The sequence below is a fragment of the Equus asinus genome, chromosome 4 (assembly GCF_041296235.1).
Source record: "Equus asinus isolate D_3611 breed Donkey chromosome 4, EquAss-T2T_v2, whole genome shotgun sequence".
Lineage (NCBI taxonomy): Eukaryota > Metazoa > Chordata > Mammalia > Perissodactyla > Equidae > Equus > Equus asinus.
Window position 1 is genome coordinate 116,643,471 of NC_091793.1, and position 26,808 is coordinate 116,670,278.

The window sequence follows — 26,808 nt, forward strand, 5'->3', positions numbered from 1 at the left end:
TAGTCAAGTCAGCAACACTTTAATAAAATGAGCAGAACCCATTATAACAACAGCTCTTTATTACATGGATTCAAATACACAGCAGACCAATCATTTTCCCTGAAATTTAACAATCACATTCAATAAAGCCTGTTAGTGCGTTCCTCAACACTCTAAGGGGCTTCCTTCAAATTAATTCCCTTTACAAAGCCTGCACAGAGAAGAGGTTAAGCACCAGTAAGACAGACTGTTGCCAGCAGTAGGTTTATTTCTTCTTCTTTTTCATCATCATCATCATCATCATCCACAACAAACATGCAGGTTCTTCCTTCTATGTACATGGCACTGTAAAATGGGTGCTACACTCTGCCTATGGTACAAAGTTTATAAATACAATATACCAATACAAAGTTGAAGCCATTAAAAAGAGCCTAGTAACAACTACCAGGAGATAATTAAATCTGGAGTGTTGATGGAATCTATGAAGAGATTTAGAAACAACACACAAACTCAAACATTATAGTAAACGTATTACTTGGGAAGGGGCAAAAGGGGAACTTTCTATGTGCTACTGCAGGGTTTTGTAAGTTGTTCCAAGTTCACTTTCTTTCCGCTATTATCTTTAAATACTGCAAAGCATTGTGAGCTGCATCACTCTGTGCATTGCCACAGGAGATCCCAGAGCCATGACAGACTGTGATGGGACTGGTGGACAGCTCAGCGAGACATTGGTACTGTCCGTTGGCACTCAGTTCTTCTGTAATGACATATTCAAACATAAAGATTAATCCCAAGTGCACACAAAGCAGATCCTTTGTAAACACAATACAGGTTTTATTATTGTCCTTCTCCAGAAGCATCCATGGTTTGCTACTCCATTTGCTCATCATCTTTGCCATTCTCATAGGAACAAACAAAAAACAAAGCACAATCACTCAGCCACAGCAGTAGTTCTCAAACACAGCTGTGCTTCATAATCACCTGAGGGAACTTTAAAGAAATACAGGTACCCAGGCCTCACTCCAGCCTGCTCAATCAGAAATGCAGGATTTGGGGTTGGAGTGGCCAGATTCCTGCATTTTAAAAAACAAGCTCCCAAAGCAATCCTAATGCGGCTAGTTGAACAGTGTTTGCAAATTACTGAACCACAGCAACTTTCTTAAAATGGAAAAAACCAGCTGCTAGAGAACTAGAGGGACTGTATTTCCTATTATGAAGTGTAGGGTTCTTTTCAGTAGACATCTGAACCAAGAAACACACGGTTCAGGGCAAGACTTCCCTTGTGCCTTCATGTTCTTTGCTTCTAAGTCTGTGTAGAGAGTCTAGTTCCATATTGTACATGTTTTTTAAAAACAATACCTAAACCCAGGAAACAAATGTTCTTCTCATCAACTCATGAATCACTCTTACTAAAGATGGCTGAACGAGACAAGAGGAAGAAGTAGAAACAGGTTATGATTTGTTTAAAGTGGTCATGATTAAATGTTATTGTTTCAGCTGGAGTCAACACAGTAGAAAAAAACCAGATACACTGCGGTTATTTAATGTGTGAAGAGGCTTTCCAGTTCTAGCATCCAGGTTCTTTTTTTTTTTAAATTGGGTTAAAATTCACGTAAGATAAAATTAACCATTTTAAAGTGAACTATTCAATGGCATCAAGTACATTCCCAATGTTGTGCAACCACCACCTCTAACTAGTTACAAAACATTGTCATCATTTTATCACCCGAAGAGGAAACACTGTACCCATTTAAGCACTTGCTCCCCATCGCCACTCCTACCCCTGCCCCTAGCAACCACCAATTTCTGGATTAACCTGCACTGGAAATTTCATATAAACGGACTCATATAATATGTGACAATTTGTGTCTGGCTTCTTTCACTTAGTGTAATGTTTCTGAGGTTCATCCATGTTGGAGCATCTATTGGAACTTCATTCCTTTTCACGGCTGAATAATACCTCACTGCACATATATACCACAATTGATTTATTCATTCACATTTAGGTTGTTTCCACCTTTTGGCTATTGTGAATAGTACTGCTGTGAACACATGTGTACAGGTATTTGTTTGAACACCAGTTTTCAATTCCTTTGGGTACATACCTAGCAGTAGAGTTGCTGGGTCATATGGAAACTCATTTGGAGAGCTACAAAACTCCTGTTTTCCACAGCAGCTGAACCATTTTACATTCCACCACCAACATATGAGGGCTACAATTTCTCTACACCAGTGCCAGTATTTGTCATTTTCTATTTTCTCCATTATAGCCATCCTAATAGGTATGAATTGGTACCTCACTGTGGTCTTGATTTGCATTTCCCTGATGACTGACAGTGAACATCTTTTCATGTGCTCGTTGGCCATTTGTATATCTTCTTTGGAGAATATCTAGGTTCTTTTGAAGGTAACTGCATAGAAGTTAGCCAAATTAACTGACTTTGGTTTTTAGACTGCTGTTCTACATTTACAAGAACTGTTTAGTTCTTAGAATTAGTAAGAAGCATTTCAAAGGCATTATTAATTCATAATCTAAAAAGTCATCTCAAGTTTCCTTCTTTTCCTGGATTCAAAACCTACCATAGATCTATTCATGACATGGCTTATTCATCTCTGTGTCTCAAACACCCAACAAAGTGCAGATACTTAACAAATAATTTTTGAATGAATGGTCTCCCATCAACCACCTTTTCTGACCATCTGCCTGCACTAAATTCCCAGGTTCTGCATCATTCTCAGTACAGTAAGACATTGCACCTGACCCATCATTCAATCCCAAAGTAGCAGAGAAAGTCAGAAGTTCTTTCACCCCAGAAACACCCTACTATCCCAGTGCGTACTAGCTACTCTCTAACAAGCTAGGTCCCTAGAGCTCACTGAGGCTGGAATAAGGGATATCAAGTTCTTCACATAGTATACTGATGTTAATTCATAACACCACACACACACACGCAAGAATGGGCCAGTTATACACTGAATTAAAAGAAAATCTAAACTTATTTGCTTTCCAGTCTGTCTACATTTATCTATCTAAGTGATTAAGGGCTAGAGAAAATGTAGATGATGATAGCCTGGATGGGACAAAGCTATAAACTGACTTCCCCGTTTTATCTCCCAGAACCGGCACACAGTGACAAAGTGGAGAGAAGAGGTCTGGCCTCTACAAACTTGGTACTTGTTCTAGAAACACGGGTGCCTTTTTATTTGTCAAGCTGCCCGTCAGGGCTAGTTTAACAAATAGTGTGCATTCAGGGATTCTTCCCTAATTGGGCTCTACCACTGACTAGCTATGCCATCTCGGGCAAACTTCTCAACTTTTCCGTGCCTTACGTTCCTCCCTTACATGTAAGGATGACAGAACCTACTTCACAGGGTTCGTCTGAGGATTCAGTAAGTTGAAACACGTAACGTCCTTAGAATACTGCCTGGCATGTAGTAAAACTCTATAATCTTAGCTATTGTTGATTTTATTATTATAACTGTATACATGTTATGTATTATTATTATTTATAAGAATGGGACATATCAAGGATATATATTACTGCTCTGGTAATTATAGTCAGAATCCATAATCAGTGAAATAAAGTACACAAGGGGTTTTGTTTCTCAAACATTGTTTAAAAAGAAACAGGTTTTGGGATAAGCCAAAGAAAAAAAATCATACCTATATCCAAGTATGTTATATTAAAACCTTGTTCCTTGGCGATTTCACTAAGCAGCTGGATGTAATCTGTATTTGGAATACTGAGGAGGCTTCTTTTCAGTAAGTTGATCTTTTCACCAGGAGAATTCCTCAAGGAATGCCAAGTACACCCTAGAGAATGTCCGACTACATTCGTCTGAAAAACAGAGATGAAGATTAAGATTCTTAACTTGGACTGAGTTCCAACACTATTATAACTAAAAACATTTATTAGGCATTGACATTTAATACTTTATAAAACATGTTTAAATGCATACCATTTGGTTAACTTTCCAATTTAAACACTAACAAGTACACACATTTAACAAATACCATGATGCTAAAAAAAAAAAAAAAAAGGCCACACAGTAATATACAGGAACTATTTTAAAACACTTTTGAATAGTACCAATGTCTCTCAGTCAAATTTTCTGATTAATTTTCACATTAAGATGTGTAAGATATTTAAGAGCACTATAAACAAATCTGGAAATAATTGAATCTGCCTAATGGAGTGACTTAAAAATTAAAATATAAAACAATTTTCATATCTTTATGGTTTCTTGTATTAAATACCAGGCACTATAACTAATAGCTGTAAAGCAGAAAACAAAGAAACTATAGAAAAGGTGAAATGTGCAAGTTGGGTTTGAGAAGAACAAATCATTCAAATGAAGAGAAGGATGTCAAAAAGTTCTTATGGGACTTATGCCAGAACCCAACTGAACTTAATTTTTTCTGTTTTCTTTCTCCTTTTCCACTTTTCTTTATTTTCCCCTATAGCCTTCCCTTTTCACTTCTGTTCTTAGAATGCTTTACATATTTCCATGTTTATATTTCTCAAACTGCTTTCACATTAAAAAGCCAAAACCAACTATTCTCCGAAGTAAGTAGGGCAACTCATCCTTAGTCTTATTTATTACTGGGCCTGACAGAGGTTAAGGGATTTTCAAAAGATCATAGAAATGGTCATGATATAGAATTGAGTAATTTGTTAAGGTTTACTAAATAGAATTTTACATTCCATGATTGGAACTTTAAAAAATATCGTTTTTTAAAAAAAATCATAATTTATTTACATAGTAAAAAAAATACCTGCAATAAGAACAAATATATAATGAAGAATAGTCTCTTTTCCTCACTACCCCTTCCCTGAAGACTTCTGTTCCACTCCCCAGAGAAACTTGCCATTAAACATCTCTTCAGTATCCTTCCGTAAGTGTTCTATGCACATGCAAGCACAGACACATATATAATCTCCTTTTTAAACAAAAATGATACCTTAGTTTTCTATATCTTGTTCATTTTTCTCATATCAGCGCACATATATGCACTATATTTATCTTACCAGTCTCAACTATGGGTTTTAGGTTGTTCCCGGTTTCTTGCTTTTACCAACAATATTACAATAAAACTCTTTTGCACTTGGATGACTTTCTGTGTAGAATAATTTCTAGAAGTAGAACTGCTGAGTCAAAGAACATGAGTGCTTTTAATTTTGATATATACTTCCACAGTGATTTCTGAACCAATTTCTACCCCCATCAACTGCCTTGGAGGGGGCTGGTTTTCTCACCAGGCATCATCAAACCGTGTAGGTTAGGTAACCTAACGGATGACAAGAGTACCTTGTTTAACTTGCATGAATGAAGTTGAACATTTTTTTTTTTTTTTTACCAATTTGTATTTCTTTACTGGGTTGTCTTTTTTATTCATGGCTTAAGAACTTTTTATGTGGTACTGAAAACAGTCCCTTTACAACCATGTGTTCAAAATAATTTCTTCTCATTTTGTTTTTATTCCTGGTTTTACTTACAGATTTTTTGCTGTGCAGTAGGTTTTATGTAGTCAAACTTATAAATCTTTTACTTTACAGCTTCTAGGTTTTAAGTTATGCTTAAAAAGGCTTTCCCCACGCTAAGAATTTTAAAAAGGAAAGCTCTTCCACGGTTTCTCATAGTTATACAGTTTCAATTCTTACGTTCAAATCTTTGATTCACTGGAAATTTATCGTGATGGAAGGAATAACGTAGCAACCTAAACATATGTCATATACACATGCACAAATATATACTCTGTTTCTCCCCAAATGGGGCCGTAAGTTGTTTCTACATCATTTACTGAATAATCTATCCTCTAGCCCACCAATCTGAAATCCCACTGCTGTCATATACTATGTCCCTATGTGGATTAGCATCTACACTGGATTCTCTATTCTATCCTCTGTCTATTTCTGTATCAGCACCTGTTTTAATTACAACAGTTTTTATTTTATGTTTTATTTTCTGGTAGGGTAAACCCCATCTCCTATACTCTTCCTTGTCAGTTTTCTTGGCTATTCGTGAGAGTTTATTTTTCCACATAAACTTAGTAAAGTTCTAACAAGGCCCAAAATGAATTCTGGTAGATTTTGAGTGACACTGCATTACACTTTTATATATTTACAATACCGAGTCTTCCTATAAAAAACAAAGAGATGGCTTTACACGTATTTAAGTTCTGTTATCTCACTCAGTAGTTTTAAGGTTTTTCTCATGTGGGTCCTACACATTTCTTTTTAAGTTTACTCCCAGACATATTTTCCTCCTTTCTACTATTGAAAACGGGATCTTCTATATTATACCTCTTAATATTTATAAGTAGGAAAACTACTGATCTTTTCCCAGTATACTTTTTCAAGATAGATTTTCTATTTTGCCATAAAATGACCCATGTTATCAAGCTTCATAAATTTTGTTAAAGTAATACACACATACAACAAAAAATCAAATAGCAGAGAACTATAAAAGCAACAAATTCCAGCCTCACTCCATACCTACCTTCAGTCCCCTTTCCAGAAGCAATAATTTTTAACTTTCTATTTTTAATTATCCTGGTAGTTACCTTCATAACTCTAAATAACATGAGAAAGCTATTGGTTTTGTATATTAATTTTATGACCAGTTACCTTGATGAAGTCTCTTATTTATAGTAGTATTTCTCCAGGGTTTTACAGGGATATAATCATATTATTTGTAGTTAATGATAATTTTTCTCTCCTCCTTTCTTATTTCTAACCTCTTATTGTTTTCTCTTGTCTAACTATACTGGATGGTACTTCTACAACAAGGTTAAAAAAAACGGTGTCAGTGGGCATCCTTGTCTTAGGTCTGAAATTAATGGGAATGGTTGCAATATGTAAATATGTAACCATGATTTTGAGTTTCTTGAGGTAGATGTTTTCGATCACAATAGGGATATCTTTAAAGTGTTTATCAATAATGACTGTCAAATATCTTTCTGGCATCCACTGAGAGGATTATATGTTTTTCTCTTTTGACCCATTAATGTGGTTAATTATAGTAAAAGATTTACTAACCTTGAAATATTCTTGCATTCCTGAAATAAACTCTATTTGTCTAAAGTATATTATTCGTTTAATATTCTACTGACTGTTTTATTCAGGTGTTTCACCATAAGGGAGATAAGGATTAATCCACAGTTTTTTCCATTGGGATTTGCTATTGTCAGGTTTTGGTGTTAGTGTTATGTTGGTTTTGGAAAACAAACACAGCAGCTTCCCCTATGTTATATATATTCCTGGGAAGAGTTTAAATGGCATTGGAAATTCTCTCTTCCTTGAAGATTTAACAGAATTCACCTGCAAACCTACTTGTGCTTTGGGATTTTGGTGTCATCTCTGATCCAATTTTAAAAGAAGCGAACGCAATGTTTTGTATTTCTCTATTAAAAAAGTAAAACCAAAACTATATTATTTGCATATTGTCTTTGATATTTTGTCTACAGAATACGCCCTTATTTTATCATAAACTTAGGACACTGCTATAGTCCTCACTTCTCACTTCCCACCTAATATACTATTCTCAGATAAGGCACCGCAAGACATACCTATCTACGAAAATCAGAATCTCAATACATCATGTGTAGCCCAATCTTTTAAGCTCTATACTATTGAGTAGGCCCCACTGCCTACTCAATTATCTCCACTTAGAGATTCCATAAACACTTCAAATTCAATATATCCTACATTTAGTTCATTATCTGTTCCCCCTCAAATCCTACTTATCTTCTGTGTTCTCTATATTATTGAATGGTATCACCATCTACTCATTTGCCAAGCTAAAAATATTTATTTCCTCCTTTTCCCTTACTCCCTACATCCAGTCAATTACCATACCCCATGTACTAAAGTTTTATAAATAATTTTTAAATATATCATTTGAACTGTCACTACGTTAGTATAGGCCACCATCATTTCTCATCTGCTTTCCATAACAGCATTCTGGCAGATCGCTCTGATTCTAATATTCATTCAATCACCATAATGCAGCCAGCGATTTCCTTTCTAATGTATCAATCAGACCCTGTCCTTCCCAGATTAAAATTCTTTAAGGACTTTGCAGTACCTTCAGGACAAAGTTCAATCTCCTTAACAGAGCAGTCCCTCAGAGATTTAATCTCTCTTTACCCTTCTGGATTCACTGTTTGAGACTGGCTCCCTCCGACTCTACGTTCTAGTCATATCTAATTACTTAGGGTTCCTAGATTGCATACGATGTTCCACTCCTGGTCTTTGCACATGCTCTTTCTTCTCTCTGCAATTCTTTCCCTCTGTTCTCATCCTACAGATTCTGGCTTACATATTACTTCCCCCAGGAAGCTTTCCCCACCCAAACCCCCCATCTTGGTTGGATCCTTCTCCTGTGTTCCCAAGCACCCTCTGTAAGGACCAGCCTGTGGGGTTCTTTGCTCTTTCGGCAGGCTACAAACTCCTTAAGGGCAGAGACTGTCTTATTTACCATATGCCAGTACCTGGCACAAAGCTTGGCACACAGTATGAGCTCATTACATGCTTGCTCAGCGGATACATGAATGAGTGAATAAAGGGATGGAAAAGCACCATCAACCTGAAGGCACATTTGGCACTACTGGCTTATCCTGTGTAGATCCCATCATGTTTTTCTGAACTTGACTGTGTCTCCCAAGCTCTCTTGACTGGTCACCTCTGTGACCCTGGCTCATATACAGCAAGCTGCTAAAATTGGGGTGGTGTATAACTGAACAATGAAGAGATTTTTAAAAATTGCAACTCTGAAGTATCTATACAGTAAGAAATCAAGGAAAGTTTCCTACGGCAAGAGGTACTTATTGCATTAACATCATAGCTGTCTGATCATTACTCACTAAAGAAATGTGGTTCTCTGGAGAAATATTACTGAATTTAGCAAGAAATTTCTCAGCAGCATTTCTCTTGGCTTGTTTTTTTGATGCTCCCTTTCCTAAAGAAAGAAAAAGAAATGGTCAATTTAGAAAAGAAACTGGTGTCTGTAGAGGATGATCAAATGTCTAAAATATTGTGTTTAATCAAAGAACAACCTCATGGCTTTTATACACCAGACTATTCTTTGTCTGATCTGATATCTTCGCTTGTTGTGCTTCAGACAGCTATTAATTCTGACATTTTTGAAGGTATTTCTTTTCTTTAACAGTTTATCTTTAATAGTTACACTTTCACAGTTATATTTCCCTATGCCTAGCTTTAATAAACATACTTGGTTTAATTCTGCCCAAATATTCAAGCTTATCAAGGTCCATCTGAATTACAACTCCTATCTCTCAATGTCTATTTCCTGCGTACAATCTCCCATAAACTGACACCTACGTGGAATTTCTTTCTTTAATAGGAATACGAAGGGCATAGGCGATGCTGTAATTGAAAGACACCAGAAATATCATCTACTTCCATGTTTTTGTTTTCCAGATTTAAAAACTGAGACCCAAGGAGATGAAGTAATTTGCCTAACCCTGCAAACCAAGGATTACACTGGGAACAGAAGCAGAGCTCTGTGCTGCTTTCTGCACTGGCCCACACTACCGCTTCAGGGCAAAGAGTTGCTTATTACTTGAAACTAACATCTAACACCAAGGTAAAACTCCATCTCGAGCCACTTTAAAAATGATAAAAACATGCTAGAGAAGTTACAACAGGAATGCTCTCTAATACTTTACTGACTTTTTTCTCACAGTATTGGCCTTTACAACATAGATGTCACTATAATTCAAAAGGATAATTTCTACTTTATTTTTATATCACTGAAATTTTCTTGCGATCTAGTCTCTTTTTAATCATCTTGTTTTCAAACATAATCTTCTTTTAGTCCTCTTACTGTTGCTTTTTTTCTCCAAAATGAGTTTTTTTAAGTCACTAATATATCAATGAAGACTGTTTAAAGAGTTAATTACTTATTTTGTCTATCCATGATTTCTTAAAATATCAAACTAAGAAGTATAAATATTCTTAAGCTAAATATTTATACTTAAATTCAATTGCAGAAAGTTAGAGACAGTAAAACAGGAGTGTATCAATTTTTTCCCCCACAGGAATATGTGAAAAGAATCATGACAGACATTTCTATGGGCATTTATCATCTGAAAATACTTCAAATGTCTTCAGTTGTATGAGGGTAAAAAGAAATAAGTACCAGTTTCCATAAATGACTCTAGCCTGCAAATTGTGGTATATTCTCTCTTATGAGCAGGTCCTCCCTCCTGGGAAAGGGTATACTCAGGAAGTCTCCAGCCATGATGAATAGCCAATTCCTAAAAAATCGAGATGAGGCGTTAGCAGTAATTTTTACTATGCAATGGCTCAATCACATAAATGATATTCTTTCATGATTTTGATCCCATTTTTATTTATATGTTTGAAAAGAATAATGAGATTCTGCAAGGGAAAAATGAGAGAACACCCTATATTTCCCATAGATATTCCTACATTTTAGATCTCATAAGCCCACAACACCAAAACTGAAGCAATCCTGCCATGAATGGTGTTCTTTCCTTAAGCCACAGTGAGCAGATATCAAAGAGTTAAAACAGAAAGACAAGCTACTGTCGTCCCCTTTGGGAACATCACAGAGGACATCTATAGGTCTCACTGCCATCAGTTCCTAAAGCCTCTCCCCTCCTAGCTACAGACTTCCACCCCCATAGCTGGCTAACTACTGCATTCGATGAAGAGCAGACGAGGAGCAGACACAGCACACAAACAGACCTGGATGAGGTTGAGGAAAGAAGGGGAAGAAAACTACAGACAATCTCACAGAGCAGGAAAGAGACCAAGGGACTGGATGACGGGGAGGTGAGCTGTCCAACAGAGCACATGGATAATCTGCAAGAAGGATATTCTGCATACAGAAATTCAAAGCTGAATATATTTCTTTCTGGTAGAATAAACAAAAAGACTACTTCCCTTTTCTTGAGTTAGGCTACCCAATTTGGGTTCTTTATAAAGTCTTCTGTCTCAACAGAAGTAGAAAGAGGTTTGTCACAAGAGTGGCAAGAAATATTCTTAAAGTATAAAACACTCTACCCATGTGCACTGAGGTCCTGTTGATCTCAAATGAGAATTCCACAAACCAAAGGCAGATACTGTATATGGAAGAAAATCCAGAACGTAAATAAATAAGAAAATAACTTCAAGTTAGTGGTGTAATATCTAATGATCATAACTTGGAAAACAAAATATTACACCACCTTATCTTTAAAATATTAATTCCTTGTCTTAGCCCCTATGATATCATCAATTTATGACATCTTTCTTCAGTAGACAAAATGTTAAGTATGGAAAAACTGTGCGACTTACTTGTAGTGAACCAATGGGATTAAGCTGGTTCTTTGGTTGCTTGGAAGGGTCAGGCATTAAGGGGTCAGGAACTGCAAAGCTAAACATTGTTTTAAAGTGTTATAAAACCAAATAATTTCCCCCAGATTATTAAATAAATGACAAGGTTTTCTATTTAACCCTCTATGCCTTTGCTCTTGTTCCTTCTACATGAGATGCCCCTCTCCGCCCCACCTTCTATGAGAATCTGATCTACTCGTCAGCCAAGGTATATCTCAAATGCTACTTTCTCTAAGAAACCTATCCTTTTACCCCAATGGAACATAATTACTCGCTCTTTTGAACCATCATAACATTTGGTTTGACTCTTTCTCAAGCAAATTATTTTACCATAAATTATACACTCTTATAAATACACATAATTTGTCCATCCCTCACCATACCTCTCCCCTGTTCAGACTGTAAAATCCTTGACGGTAGGGCCTGTCCTACTTACCTTCATAAACCTTGCAGTGCTTTGTATATAATAGGTGCTCAATAAAAATGTGTTTAAATAAAATATACTACTGTTACAATTACACGAAAAGGGAAGAATGACTATTAGTCAGGAAATTTAGCCTGGCAATGTGAGTGATAGAGATCCTAAATGTTGTTTTCTCATCCAGAGAATTATGGAAGAAAGATCCGTTGACTTATCATCTGCTCTATGCTAGAATAATCCTCCCAAGATTTATACGCATCCCGCATAAAATAGATGGCCTGCATGAATCTGGTTTCAGCAAGTGGGAATCGTGATTAGGGAAAAAGAGAACAATCTCTTGCAAGCAGTCCGAAATTACTAGTTTCTTGGGTGAGAGGTGCCTAACACTGAATAAGCTGCAGACCAAGTTACCTAGAGCTGGACCACTGCAGAGTCATTTCTCCCATGACAAATGAGGTTTACTTATGGCCACCTGATTAAGTTTGTTTCCTAACTGCCAGAATTTCACGCTTTACATAGGCTGACGAGGTACAAATATTCACTTACAATGCACACGCCGAAGCTACCCAAATAATTGTGATGGAGAAGTGAGAAAGTCTCTGTATTAAATCAGGCCACTTTAGGCCTGATTACAGCTTAGTAATCCCCATCTTATGTGTCAAGAAGCACAAATATATAGTAAAGTTTGTTAGCGTTTTTTTGCTGACAAAGTGAAGTGCCCAGGTGCAGAAAGGACACTCCGTACACTCATTTCTATGAATATACTCAACACTATGGGTTGACCTTTGGGCTGCACAGAAATAGCACGGCCATCAACGGTGAGAGGAAAAAGCAATACCTGCCATGCCATTTGGCATGTCTAGAAAGCTAGCATAAATCAATTATAATGTATGACCATAAAGAATCAAGCATCATTTTGTAAGATCCAAGGCTTGTCACTGGTTAGTTCTAAACCACCCAAATGGTTTAGAATGACTTAGAAAGGAGGAGCACTGCATGCAAGCCTAAATACATCTCTAAGCCAAAAGTTTTGCTATGGATGGGGAACAAAAAAACCACCCTCAATTCCCATGGGCTTCTGCTGTCAGCTATGAGCAGATTATACCAGATTACATTCCAAGTATATCTGAGTGCACGTAAAGAAGAATTTGAAGGCACACCACGCTGCAGGGTGTGCTCATCAGAAACCAAAGGACAATGCTTCATGGTGCATGAGTTGCTCCAGGACCAACTCTCTTTCCAAAAGCGCCTAGAGTGACAACAAATTTATTTTGGAAAGATATGTCAAGAATTAACACCCCACTTAAGATCCTCTGTATTTGGTATACATTCTATAATACAAGGAAATCTCTTTGTCTCCTTCCAAATTGGAATTCCTATAAGAGTACTTTTAGCTGATCTTTTTCCACCTTGTTCTCTTTAGTGTAGAAATAATTAAAGTCTTAATACAGTAAGATATTTGCCAGAAAAACTCTAGTTTTCTACTGTTGCACCCCATCTGGAAAAAACAATGCCTAGTTCATAAAAACCTTCATTTAATAGTTACTTACTGGATTTAATTTCTTAAGGATAAAGTTGTCTTTAATGGATGACAGGTTTTTACAGGAAGTAGAATTTTCGAGCTAGATACTAATGATTGTTCACTTTCTTGCTTTTGTGAGCATGTTTAAACTTTTAATCTTACCTCAGCCAAGATATTTTTGAGCTGCAGAATACAAAAAAGTTTAGCTCACCAAATACTTGCATTGGCTTTCAAAATGTTTATGGCAGCCTCTGCAGCTCTATGTTTCGCCAGCTTCTTACTTGTACCTTCACCTGAATTAAGATTAAAAAAAATCTTTATACCCTGTGAAAATGTGAGGCTTGCACATAATGGTTTTCATAATACAAAATAAAGTCACGACAGGTTTTATACATACACACTAGGTAATAAAAACATATACTATATACAGTTATTCACTGTAATAAAATATTCACAAGAAATTAACATATTAAAAAATGATTTCAGAAGTTCTATGTATTTAACTCTGCACATACCGGTATAAAAAATCCTTATCTACATTATATATGTTTATTACATAAAATGATAATAAAGTAGACCATGTCACACCTTCTGAACAAATGCAACTTAGTATTTAACTCTAGAAGAAATTCTTCTGTAGCAAGAAGTCTCCTTTAAGGAAGCCACTTACAGCAACACTGTCTGACAGTAGAATGTGCCGAAATTTATTCCAACAGTCCATCCTCTACTGGATTAACCCCTCTGATTGGCTAAGCAGTCATGGCCACACGCTGGGTATACTGGGAGAAGTTTATATAGGGAAGAAGGTGAGAGCTTATGTTACGTGTCTTCCCTATATCTGTATCCCTTACAAGGGTAGCTAAGGGGGCAGCAGGGGACAGGCCTGACTAATCACGGGACTGATGCCTAACTTTAGAAAGCAATCACACCTGGTAAATGGTGAATTCAATCTTTTTTCTTCTGAGTTCACACTAGGTGTTGAGACCCTTTGAAACTGTTATCAGAATGCTGCTGTCCATTCCTCTGGTGTGGAGGAAAGAAATGGGACATGGAACAAATTTCAAGTGTGATCCTCAAGAGTCAGAGGACACACAAACAATACTTATTCATCCACTAACACAGGTGTTAAGCATACAGTGGAGAACTAACCAGACTGCCTGCCCTTAAAAAGCACACAACCCAGGGAGGGATTTCGTCTGTAAACAGGCATCTGAAATATGGAATGGTATGTGTTACGACAGGCCTCAGTGCAGGCTGCAGGAGGCACACAAAAGGGGCAGCTCCCAACTCTTGGGAAGGGTTCAGAAAGGTTTCATGAAGGCAGAGATAGCTGAATGGAGACCTGAAACATCAGTGAAAGCTAGCAGGGTGAAGAGAGCCGGGGGTTAGGAAGAGTATTCTAGGCAGAGAAAACACACCTGCAAAGACATAACACAGGACAGGATGTGCTCAAGGGCCCCAAGTAGATGGGTACAGTAAGAGCCCAAGGGGAGGAATTTTGAGACAAAAGGCTAGAGAGTTGGAGGGGAGAGGGAGAGCTCAAGGAATAGTCTCTTAAATTTGTTTCTAAAATTTAATGTGCATAGGAATTGCCCGGGAATTTTGTTAAAAGGCAAACTCTGATCCAGCATGTCTGGCATGGGGCCTGATATTCTGCATTCCCATCAAGTGCCCAGGGGATATCAATCCTGCTGCTGATCACATTTTGAGAAGCAAGGTTCTAAGTCATACTAAGAAAACTGCATTTATCCAGAGGTTGATGGGGAAACCACTGATTGGATTTTAAGCAAAGGAAATAACATGAACAGATGTGAATGCCAGAGAGAACACTCTGGTTGGCCCGTAGAGAATGGACATCACAAGACTAGAAGCTGAAAGAGCAGCTACAAGACTGTAGCTATAACCCAAGGGGGAGATGGCAGTGGCCCGGACAGAAGCAATGGGGAGATGAGAGAAGCAGACAGGTTTAAGAGATATTTAAGAAGTAGGGCTTGGTGATAGTCTGGACAAGGGGAAGGAGTCAAGAAGATGAAACCAAGATTTCTACTGTGAGCAAATCAGTGATGGTGGTGGCTTTCCTGGGCTAGGAAATGCAGGGGGAATGGATGTGAGAAAGAAGAAGATGGATTTAGTTTGGGACAATAAGTGAATGAGGTGACTTCTGGTCACCCAAGTGAAGATGTCCAGCAGCCTGTCCAGCAAGCACAGGCTGATACACTGTTCTTTAAGTGGGCCTGGGATGAAGATAGAGACTTCAGAATTCAGCCTTTTAGATAGTATCTGAAGATGTGGAGGCAGATAAGCTTGAACAAGACAGGGCAGCATGAGAACAGGTGGGGGCCTACCTAGGCAGAACAGTTGTTACAGGTTGTTAATCTCTGATCTAAAACACACTGAGGGAAAAAAGGCTACTTCTTCTTGAATTTTCACTAAATATTTAAAAATAGACCAGCTAAAGCACTAACACAATGTTGATTCTATAGTTCATATGAGGGATCTTCCAGCTAGCACCTACAATCCACCTAACTCATATAGACAAAAAAGCTTCAAAATTTTCTTCAAGTGGCTTCTATGAAAATAGCGGACTCCAGATTTTCAGGGACATCAACAAATGATAGCTTCAGATTACCAGATGGCAGAACTTCAGCCTTCCTACTGAATTTTCTTCTTGGTATTATTCCAAATTAAATTTAGTATTCAGTATTTTTTATGTTTCAATTAAATAAGATACATAAGAAATAAAATGTCTACATCTACAAATGGGCAACTTCAGTTATCATTTGCTCAAGTTCACAGACCAATAAAGTTGAGTCTGAACTGTGAAACGTCGATGCTATGTGACCCTGGGCACACTACTTAAAATCTCTCTCAACCTGTCTTCTCATGTATAAAAAAGGAGATAACATCTTATTAAAATATCTGTACAGAGTCAGGATCTAGAAGCTGCTATGCGATACAGTGTATTCGAGCTTTCTGCCTTCCTCATTTTGCTTGGATACAGAATCGAGTGTGGTACAACGGGCCCAAACCGCCAAATGAGTCCGTACCTAGACAGCAGAGGCTCCAAAAATTCTGAGGTTATGACTCCTGGCATCTGCTATAATCTATGAAAGTGGACAGCACCTACTGATGCAGCTATGACAGCTCCTAGAACCTTCCTGCTTCTCCCTAATTCTTGGAAGAATCCTAGGAGAATCCTAAGGTATGTTTGTGAGCTTCTCTTGGTATCTGGGGAAGAGAAAATTAGGGAAAGAATCAGATGAACTTGCAAAGTTTCAATGACCTGAGATGAGAGGTCTCAGTTTCAAGAGCCTGCTCCTCACAGCTGTCTCCGGTAAAAACGGCACTTTTCCGAATTGAAAAGCAATACCAAGTCTTGCTGGCCAACCCCCCTGGTCATCTGGCTTAACTGCGCATACAGACCTGTGCACGTTATGTCACCAACTGTTACTCTGAAGGTGAAAGTGGGCACGTGTATTTGCACATCCGATCTTTCACATTCATAAACCGGGATGTTCTTGGTCTTCATGCCGTATTCGTGTAATACCTGAATCGGTGTTTTCCCTGGCTTAGCTGTAATCATCTTGCCCAAACTGCAAAAAACAGAAAAAGGTGTGCTTTGCATGCCAAAGCGGGAAGGGAGGCAGAAGCATACAGAGGCTAGTTTTGACCGCCACCAACGGTGACGCGGGAGGCGCCGAAGGTCCCCGGCAGCCAGTGCCAGGGCCGGCGAGGCGCGCCAATCTCCCGGCCCGCTGCAGCGGGCCCCGGGCAGGGGCGGGCAGGGGCAGGCAGGGGGAGCGAGGTCTGTAGGGAGATAACTTGAATACCAGCAGGAAGCATTCGCAGGGGACCAGAGCGGACAGTGGAGCTGCAACCTCCCCAGACCAAGCCCACAAATACCTTCCGAGGGTGGCGGCCAAGCGCCACCTCCGCCCACCCCGCCCACCGCCCGCGGCCGCAGGAGGGGCGGGGCCAGGCCGCAGACCCCGGCCCGCGCACCGCCGAGAGGGCGGGGCCGAGCGCCCGCCGGTCCGCCTGCAGCCGCGGGGGCGACGGCGCCGGGAAGGGGCTTTACCCAGAATGCAGCTGGGAAGCCGGCTCCCCCGCCCCCGCCTCTCCTGCCCACCGCTCCCGGCTCTGCCGGCTCGGCCTCCACCGCCCGGGCGCTGACCTGAAGGTCCCGCTGTCCTCGCGCTCCAGCGGCGGGGCCGCGGCGCGATGCCTGCTCTGGGACATGGCGAGAAGGGACGGCTCGGCGGCCGGAGGAAGAGCAGTGCGGAGCGACGTCCTCGCTCCCCGGGTCGGCCGGTCCCCGAGCGGAGAGCTCCAGCGTCGCCACCGCCGCCGCCTCCCCTCCTTCCACTCCCCCTCTCCTCTCAGCTTGCGTCCCTCCTGCGAAGGGGACGGGCGGGGGCGGAGGCGGAGCCTCGGTGTGGCAGCGCCGGCCCGGCTCCCGGCCACGCCCCCTCGCGGCCCGGGCTCCGTGCCCTTCTCCAGGCCCAGCCCCGCCCACCCGCTCCTGGTCCCCTCGGCGCCAGCCCCGCCCACCCCCTCCAGGTCCTGCCCCTCGAAGCCCGGGCTCTCGGGAGGTCCAGCCCGTGCCCCGCCTTCGGCCCCCGGCTTCTGGGCGGCCAGCAGCGCCAGGCCGCCGTTCTGTGTCTTTATACGGAGGCTATTTCCTGCCCGGAGAGGCTTGTCCGGCAGGCAAGCCTCACAGAGTCTGTAAGGCCTGAAGCTCAGCCTTTTTTTTTGGCGGGGGAGATAGGGGGATGGATGAGGGTTGCGTCACTTTAAGAAAAAGATTTGAAAATTCCAAATGCAAAATTGCTGGAGAGCCTCCTCGGGCCTGGCCCCGAAGCTTGAGACTCGCGGAATATCCGCTCCTGAGGGCTGCGGGGGGCTCTTCCGGCGCTCACGTTGCCTTTGGGAGCTCGCGGGGACGTCCTCAGAACCCACCCCCCCCCCCCACCTTCTGCGGCGTGGGCTCCATTGTCTTCTAGGCTTTCGTCGAGAGACGAACGCAGGGCCAGCGGATCCCAACAAGACACCTTGGGTGTAAACGAAATCTTCCTGTGGACTGGATTCCAATTAAATGCTCTTTCTGCACACCTGTGTTGGTTGTAATGGCGTTTGCCTGGGATGCACCACCTTTGATGGGGGTCAGACAGCGACAAGAGATGTACCGCTTCTCTAGGGGTTTCCTAGCCACTTGGAGAAATTACTCGGTGTGCTTTCTCTGTGTTCTGGAAGATTGTTTTGCACAATAGTATTTGCAGGAAGGAATATTATTAAAAGCTTATCTTTTGGTTGCATGTGAGCCCTGGATGCTTGAAAGCAAGTGAAAAAAATTGTCTAGAATCCCATAAAATTGATTTATAGTATTTGAAGCTCGAATTAAGCCTATTCTCTCTTCTTTCCCCTACCGCCTCTATATGTGTATGTATATCGAGTACTATCTACTAATGTTGTTTTAATGAATATCTTATCCTAAGTACCACATAGCCACTATTTCACAATAGATTAACATCCACATAACTATGAAATACAATATTTCAGCATTCAAATTTGTTTCTAAAATTTATATTTAGCTACAAAATTCCTTTAAAAACAAGCCAAAGCGGTATATAACTCTTTAAAGGTTGGTTAACTGGAATAATGTGATGAAACAGAAAGAAAATAAATGCAGCAGGACCCCACTTCAAAGAGATATTGTCTATGTGCCAGCTTCTAAGTAAGAAACCTACGTGTCAGGATACAGTTATTATATGTAATGTGGCTTTCATTTGGTATTTTATAAAGATCTGCATATAATTGTTTCCTTATATTCTGTGAATTTATGTTTTATATTATTCACTTGGTTTTGTAAGCATACAAGAAAAACGAATGAAATGCTCGAACAATGAACTGTGTACCAAAAGAATTCAAAACAGCACTTTTCTGTTGCCAAAATTGGCATGATGCACTTGTGAAGGAGTTCCCTTTGGACTAGGTCCACAGTAGATGGTGTCCAGCGCTAATGTTGGTACCTAAATGGCATTGTTCCCAGAGGGCTATATGCTTCCAGCAAAACTGACAAACCGCTATCAACTGTGACCTTCATCAAAGACATTGGTAGTATTTTATAATTACTAGCTTTCTGTGTATATTTTAGTGCTATAGACTGCAATTCCAAATTAGACTTGCTTTTAGTGTATCATTTTACATGGTTGATCTATAATTCATTACCTGAGCACACCAGGGGAGGCAGTGTTGTGAATTGCACGCTGGTAAACTACTTGATGAAGCTATGCTTTGTATTTTTAACATGTATAATTATATTTAAAATCAAGCAAGGCTTAGCTTGGTGCCTGATGTTCTTTGAAAATATGGATTTCTTATCTGAGGGTTGCAGTTGATGATGTTTTAGTACTATTTAATATGTTTGCGGCTGCTACCAAGAGCTTTGTCAAACAAGTTGGAGATGGAGGGAGATTAGTTCCTGTTCCAAGCCTCAGTGAGGCTGACAAATACCAACCTCTAAGTCTGGTCGTGAAAAAGAAGCGATGCTTTCTGTTTCCTAGATACAAGTTTACCTCAACACCTTTTACACTGAGAGATGTTCTTCTAGGAGACAGAGAAATTTCAGCTGGTAAGTTTAAATGTCTGTTTGGGAGTGACTACTCATTTAGCTATATTATTGGTAATCTAAACAGAGATTGTTTATACTACTTATGCTTTTAATATTTACACATTTTCATTGATAAAAGTAATTTTTATTACTATGGCAGTAATAATATTATTAGATGAATAATGCCTATAGTTTATATAATATCAAATCTCTTATTAATTGAATAATTTTCAAACCTATTTTATAAGATTATTGCCTAATCTTATTTTAATTATTTTGTAAATTGTTTTAACCAAATCAACTTAGAACATGACATAATATATTTCTTCGTCTATAAAATGGTGTATTGTTGGCTCTTACCTATCTCACATGGTCAAATGAGATGAAAGTAATTTATATTTTTTTTATGATTCGGTTATTACAATTGGTAAACTGAAATGAATTGCAGGCCGGATGAAATTGACATTTGACAAATTATTTCTTGTAATTTTTTCTTTCAACCTTTTCTTTCAACTTTTCTTTCAACCGCCCAGTGGATCTTGATGCTTAAGAAGTTCTGTTGGCCAAACAGATAATTTGAGTTCATTTTAAGTACTCTGGCTATTTATTTCTTCTTGCAGTCAAATTAATTGAATTGCTGTTTTTAATCTTGGTTTGATATGTTGCCTTTCTCAATATTTGGGTAATCGAGTCTTAAATAGTAAAGTAAAGTGCTAATATATATAATCTACATTAGATGAATTCAAGACATTTAAAAAGTATTAATTTCCATTCTTAAAGGTATTTCATCTTATCAGTTACTGAATTATGAAGATGAATCAGATGTTTCACTCTATGGAAGGCGAGGCAACCATATTGTGAATGACGTTGGGATTAACGTTGCTGGATCAGATTCCATTGCGGTAAAAGCTTCATTTGGTATAGTAACCAAACATGAAGTGGAAGTATCAACATTACTCAAGGAAATTACTACACGGTCAGTATAATAATCCTTAATATACTTCACTATTTTCATTAGATATTTTGATTACATAAACTTCATTACAAAGAATGCTTAAAACATTCAGGTTATATTTTTACTAGTGTAATTTATTTGATTTGTTTGAAATACTACAAATTAGTAATATATCCAAACTTTGGTAGATATCCAAAATCATTTGGTTTTAAACAGGATTTTTAATTGTTCCACAAATCACTTTGGCTCTACACACATTTGCTAAATTATTAGATTAAAAGAATATAGGAATCTGTTTGCAACAAATCTAAGAGTCTTCTCCAACATTCTCCTCTAAGAAGCATGTTTTAAGAAAATAGAAAGGAGAAGCAGATTATTCAAGTTGTTTTGAGCATTCTTTCTGATTTGTATTAGGCCCGCCTGGATTTACTTTGAGTTAAGGTGGACTATGAATGAATAACACCTGATTGCAAAGAATGTGTTTGATTATATGTAATTAGATGTTACAGATTTTTGTGAATGTCTCTCTTCTTTATTTTAGAAAAATTAATTTTGACCACAGCTTGATACGTCAGTCAAGGAGCAGCAGAAGGGCAGTACTGTGCGTGGTCATGGAAAGCATTCGAACCACACGACAGTGCTCGCTGTCTGTGCATGCTGGCATTCGTGGGGAAGCCATGCGGGTAAACCACAATCATTAGGCTTCTCTTACTAAAAAACTGCAATGGGAATTTTTACAAAGTATTCAATTTCTAATGAGACGTGTATTTTGTCAGATGTTGAGAGTAAAGAGCTGCAGTTCTTTACAGGATTTTGCACAATAATGGTTTTAGAATATGAAAAAAATCCAAGAAAGTATGGATTCTAAACGTGTAGTATAATGCAAACAAAACACGAATCATTGTGAAATAATGTGTGTATTGGAGTCCCTCCTATTACAGTTTAAATGCATTTTAAGAATAAAAATTGAATGCTTATATTAAATTCTTTGACTTTATTTTTAAGTGATTTTTTGTTTATACTTGAATTTTTTAAGTTGAATTTACATATATATATATATATTTTTTTTCTTAAAGATTTTATTTTTTCCTTTTTCTCCCCAAAGCCCCCCGGTACATAGTTGTATATTCTTCGTTGTGGGTTTTTTAATTAAATCAATTTTCCTAAAACAATATTGTCAGTGACAAAGATGCTTCATTCAATGTTAAATCTTTTTTAAAAAATCTTGAATGTTATTTGTTTAATTTTTAGCTTGTCATTCACATAATGACACATAATAATGAATTGATTGGTTTTATTAAAACCAATTGCTAGAAAGATAGGGCTTAGTGATCATCTTTTTAAGTCTTTGCAAATAGAGGTTCTGTTCAGTGGCTACATTTAGCTGCCCACCAAATTGTTTAACATTGGATCATTTTGAGGGCACAAACTGAAACATTTACTTAATTGTTGGTGATTGCTTTGGAAAATAAGTTGATGGTTGCTTTGGAAAGTTGCTGAAAGCTCTGGGGGCTTTGGAACAGTAGACAAGGTAGGCGAAAAACAACTGTAGCACTTAGACTCAATTAGTTTGCAGTTGAAAGAAAAATGCCAGAGAACATTACTGTTGTGGTAGCACTAATCATTGACTCCAATACCAAAGTAAGTGAGAAAGTGGTGAGTGGTGTTTCCTAATATAGATCATGGGTCCCCATTGGAGCATTTGGACCTCTGGTATAAACTGTTTAATTCAAATAGGATAATTTTTGGAGTAGTGTTTTTTTGGTGGGATTGTAGGAAATATTTTGTTTCTCCATAAAGCTATCCTTACATGTTATGCTCCTTAATAATGTTATTTAATTTATTTATTTAATATAGTTTCATTTTATGGATGAACAGAATCCCAAGGGAAGGGACAAAGCTATTGTTTTTCCAGCACACACAACCATAGCTTTCAGTGTTTTTGAACTCTTCATTTACTTGGATGGTGCCTTTGGTGAGTGAATGATTTGCATGAAACACTGAAATGATTATATTTTTAAGAAGAATTTAATGGGAAACCCTCTCTCTCTGAGTGTCTAAATATAGAAGAATGATGCTGTCAGCTGTCAATCTTATGCTTGGGCGAAGTAGCTGGGAAAGACCCTCTGGTCCCTACTTACCCAATACCTCTTTCCTGCTTCTTGGTGATACCCGACTTACAATAATAGATAAGAGCTAAAATGCAATCCACTGACAAAGTGTTCCTTGACTTACACGGGGAGATAATAAATGACCTTCTAATATGTAGTTTTTGATGATGGCAAATAGAGGAGTAGGTAGACAGTAAGATGCTTGAAGGTATCAGGATGCCCAAACTAGGGTACACAAAGACAACTCTTCTTCAGTTTTACCTGTCATAGACCCAGCTTCCCAACTCTCCCTAGAAAATAACTTTAAAAGTACAAAGGCTTCTTTTAAAATTGTCACCTTATATAACACCTCCTTGCAGCTCACTTTAGATTTCTACTTTTCACAGGTCTTCAAGATTAGGAGGCCAGTCAGCTCAAGGCTGGGGATAGCCCAAAGGACTAGGCAAGGGAGCCCCCCAGCTGTGGTCATTTATAAACATTTTTAGACCTGTTTTTGTTTCTGCAGTTCTGTAGGAGGAGGGAATAGGGAGACCAGAAACAAGACAACACATGATAATTTTTATTTGGGACACTTCAGTAGGAGGTTTTTATAATTATATTGATTGTTAGGAGGAGTATAAACTGATAGAACTGATGTATCCATCAAAATTTAAACTGTGCATATACTTTAGCCTTACTTACACTTTTAGGATATCCTACAGATATACTTAGACATATGTGAAATGATATGGGTATAAGGATATTTAGTTCATAATAGCAAAAAATTGGAAATAAGCTTGATATCTATTATCAGCAACTAGTTAAGTAACGGTGCATCCACTATGAAGCCATTAAGAATGAGGTAGCACTATAGATCCTGACATAATCTCTAAGAGACATTTTAAAGAAATGTGCGCAGTGTGTAACTATTTGAGCCTAAAGAATTTTATATATGTACATTCATACACATGTATTCCTTTATGCTTGTAAAATATATGGAGTAATTCTGGAAGAATACACAAGAAACCTAACAGTTGTTACCTCGGGGGTGGAAAAATGAGGCTAGGGTCAGGGTAGACTAGCGATTTATTTGTCATTGTATTCCCTTTCTGTACTCTTCATTTTGTATTATGTGAATGTTACCTTTTCCAAAAATATGTAAAATTTAACTTAAAATGAATGGCATGTACTAGAATTTATCAACTACAACTAAAAGTCCCAATAAAATGAGCTGTTCAAGTTACAACATCTTGTAAAATTTTTTTTTACAGACCTTTGTGTCACTTCAGTGTCAAAAGGAGGATTTGAAAGGGAAGAAACGGCAACATTTGCACTGCTCTACAGATTGAGAAATATACTATTTGAGAGAAGTATGTCCATTGAAGAGTATTTCAAATATATTTTTTTCTTCTCTGATTAACGCTTGAGGTTATCTATTCAGTAATCCTGTCGGTTAAGGAAAAATTTAAATTTAAAAGCCACATAATTTCTTGCCTGATGGTTTAGATTCATGTAGTGTTTATAAATGCAGATTGGTTATACATTTTTTATTGTGACTTCTAACACATTTCTCTGTTTTTGTCCTTTTAGATAGAAGAGTGATGGATGCCATTTCTCGCTCACAGCTTTACTTAGATGATCTTTTTTCTGACTATTATGACAAACCTCTCCGCATGACTGATATTTCACTCAAAGAAGGGACGCATATCCGAGTTAACTTACTTAATCACAACATTCCAAAAGGACCTTGCATACTCTGTGGAATGGGGAACTTTAAAAGGGAGACGGTTTATGGGTGCTTTCAGTGTTCTGTCGACGGGCAGAAGTATGTGAGACTTCATGCAGTTCCTTGTTTTGATGTCTGGCACAAGAGAATGAAATAAAATGAAAAATGAATGTACCTTGCTGGTGTTTTAGGTGCAACTATGCCACACACTTTTTCCAAAATTCCAGAGGTTCACTTTGATGAATTGTGGCAAATTAAAAAGGGCGAAGAAAGAGAAATTAACCTGTCTGGGCATCATTCTCCTCATCTGTAAAGTGCAGATCATAATAGTGTCTACCTCATAAATTGTCATGAAGACTGATGATATTGTTTATATATATTATAAAAAGGTTTAAATATAAAATTCAGAATATAGATGTTCCTTCATAAAATCTGCCAGTTACTTCAGAAATGTTTTTGGGATTTAGTCTATCATTTTAGATAACTTTACATAGAGATTTTTTTTCCTGATTTCTCTCCCCAGTACATAGTTGTATATTTTCAGTTGTGGGTCCTTCTGGTTGTGGCACGTGGGACGCTGCCTCAGTGTGGCCTGACGAGCGGTGCCATGTCCGCACCCAGGATCCGAACCAGCGAAACCCTAGGCCACCAAAGTGGAGCACACAAACTTAACTACTCAGCCACGGGGCCGGCCCCTAGAGATTTTTTAAATATCAATTTTATTTTTAATCGGTTTTTAATTCAACATTTAAGGATGGCAAGAGTGCACAAGTGGCGACTTTATGGTGCTTTAACTATTGCCCTAGGTCTGGCAAAATGAGAAAAATGTGTTAATTTACTGTAATCCTAAATGTTTAATTGGAGTATCAAATTAAAAGCACAGAGCTCAGCGTGGGGTTTTGTGTAGAGTTAACAGGGTGACTGATAGTAGTAATGGGCTGCCATTCTGTGATGTACATATGCTTGCTAGTTTTGTTTTTATAAATCTCACTACTGTCATTTTAAAGGTAAGGCAGCTAGGACACATTTCTTTTCTCCTTTGAAAATGTTTAAAACATTTAACATATTTAGTTCTGGGAGATCTTTTTCATCTACTCTGTAAGACATCTGAATTTTTCATACACAAACAACCTAAATTATTCATTTGCTGTACACCCTTATTAAAATAATTGCAAAAATGGTATGTTGAAATTCTAGAACTCAGAATGTATACTTAAAGCACTCACTATTAGGTATATGCTTATGAAGGCATAAAGCAATTGTGTAAATACAAAATACCTGTATACTTTATGTATTAGAATGATTAAAATTTTATTTTTTAATTATTTAAATGTTTATTAGAGTTTTAGAGTAAATCTCTCATTTAATATCACCTATAGGTTTTTAAAACATAAGTTTGAAAGCACTTTGTATGAAAATGGGACGGAAAGGTTAGACTTATAGTTTCTCTTATAGAATAATTTCCTTATCTGTTTTTTTCACTGTATTTTTGTTTTGGGCAGCATATATGATTCAAATGCAATATGAGTATACTGATCAAAAGAAGGCTCTAGTGACTTTTTTGTATGGATATAGAGAATGAGGGCAGTTTCCAAACCAAAACATAAGAATACTGAGTTATCAACTTAGTTTATGTCAACTGGGCAGGTTTTTCTGAGGAATGTAAAGGGATGAAAGAGTTGATGATTGAGCAAGTGAGGAGGAGTTATAAAATTGGGTATAGGAATGAAGAAATATTGGGGGGATGAACAGGTTTTTGTTTCATGAAGTGTCAAATTCTGTGCTGTGCATATGTGAAATCCACTAATCCCATGGGTTTTGTGGCCCCCCCCCCCACCCTTTTAAATAACATAATTTCTAGCAGTATATCTAAAGCAGTTAAAAGATGAACAATTAACAAATGATTTGGAAGAGCAAGTTTCAGAAAATGGAAAAACTTTGTTTTGACTCACTTGTTTTGAACAGAGTTATTTACTGCCTTACCATACTTTCTTACACATGCAGTAGGCCAAATCTTACATGGTCCAATAAATATGTGCCCTTTCTTTGGCGCCAACATGATATCCTACAGCATCTCTTACCTCTTATTCTCAACAAGTTGGACCATGTCATGATTTGACCATCACAGAAAATTGCCAT

The 26,808-nt window shown here is 38.2% G+C and overlaps 2 protein-coding genes across 3 annotated transcripts; one reads left to right on the forward strand and one right to left on the reverse strand.

Annotated features, from left to right (window-relative positions):
* Positions 1–41: 41 nt before the first annotated feature.
* PRKRA (protein activator of interferon induced protein kinase EIF2AK2) lies at positions 42–17,598 on the reverse strand. Of its 2 annotated transcripts, none has more exons than XM_044768645.2 (8): positions 17,463–17,598; positions 16,712–16,881; positions 13,500–13,581; positions 11,307–11,385; positions 10,144–10,261; positions 8,846–8,940; positions 3,644–3,818; positions 42–736 (listed from the first exon to the last, which is right to left on the reverse strand). In XM_044768645.2, the coding sequence occupies exons 1-8, from the start codon at positions 17,525–17,527 to the stop codon at positions 579–581; spliced, it is 942 nt and encodes a 313-aa protein (XP_044624580.1). In that variant the 5' UTR covers positions 17,528–17,598; the 3' UTR covers positions 42–578. The 2 variants fall into 2 exon arrangements, with proteins under 2 accessions (XP_044624580.1, XP_044624581.1); XM_044768646.2 differs by having other exon boundaries at positions 42–2,390.
* On the forward strand, positions 17,526–25,987 carry PJVK (pejvakin). The gene is made up of 7 exons (XM_044768643.2): positions 17,526–18,013; positions 19,852–19,919; positions 20,679–20,874; positions 21,395–21,536; positions 22,711–22,828; positions 24,215–24,313; positions 24,534–25,987. The coding sequence occupies exons 1-7, from the start codon at positions 17,526–17,528 to the stop codon at positions 24,824–24,826; spliced, it is 1,404 nt and encodes a 467-aa protein (XP_044624578.1). The 3' UTR covers positions 24,827–25,987.
* Positions 25,988–26,808: the final 821 nt, after the last annotated feature.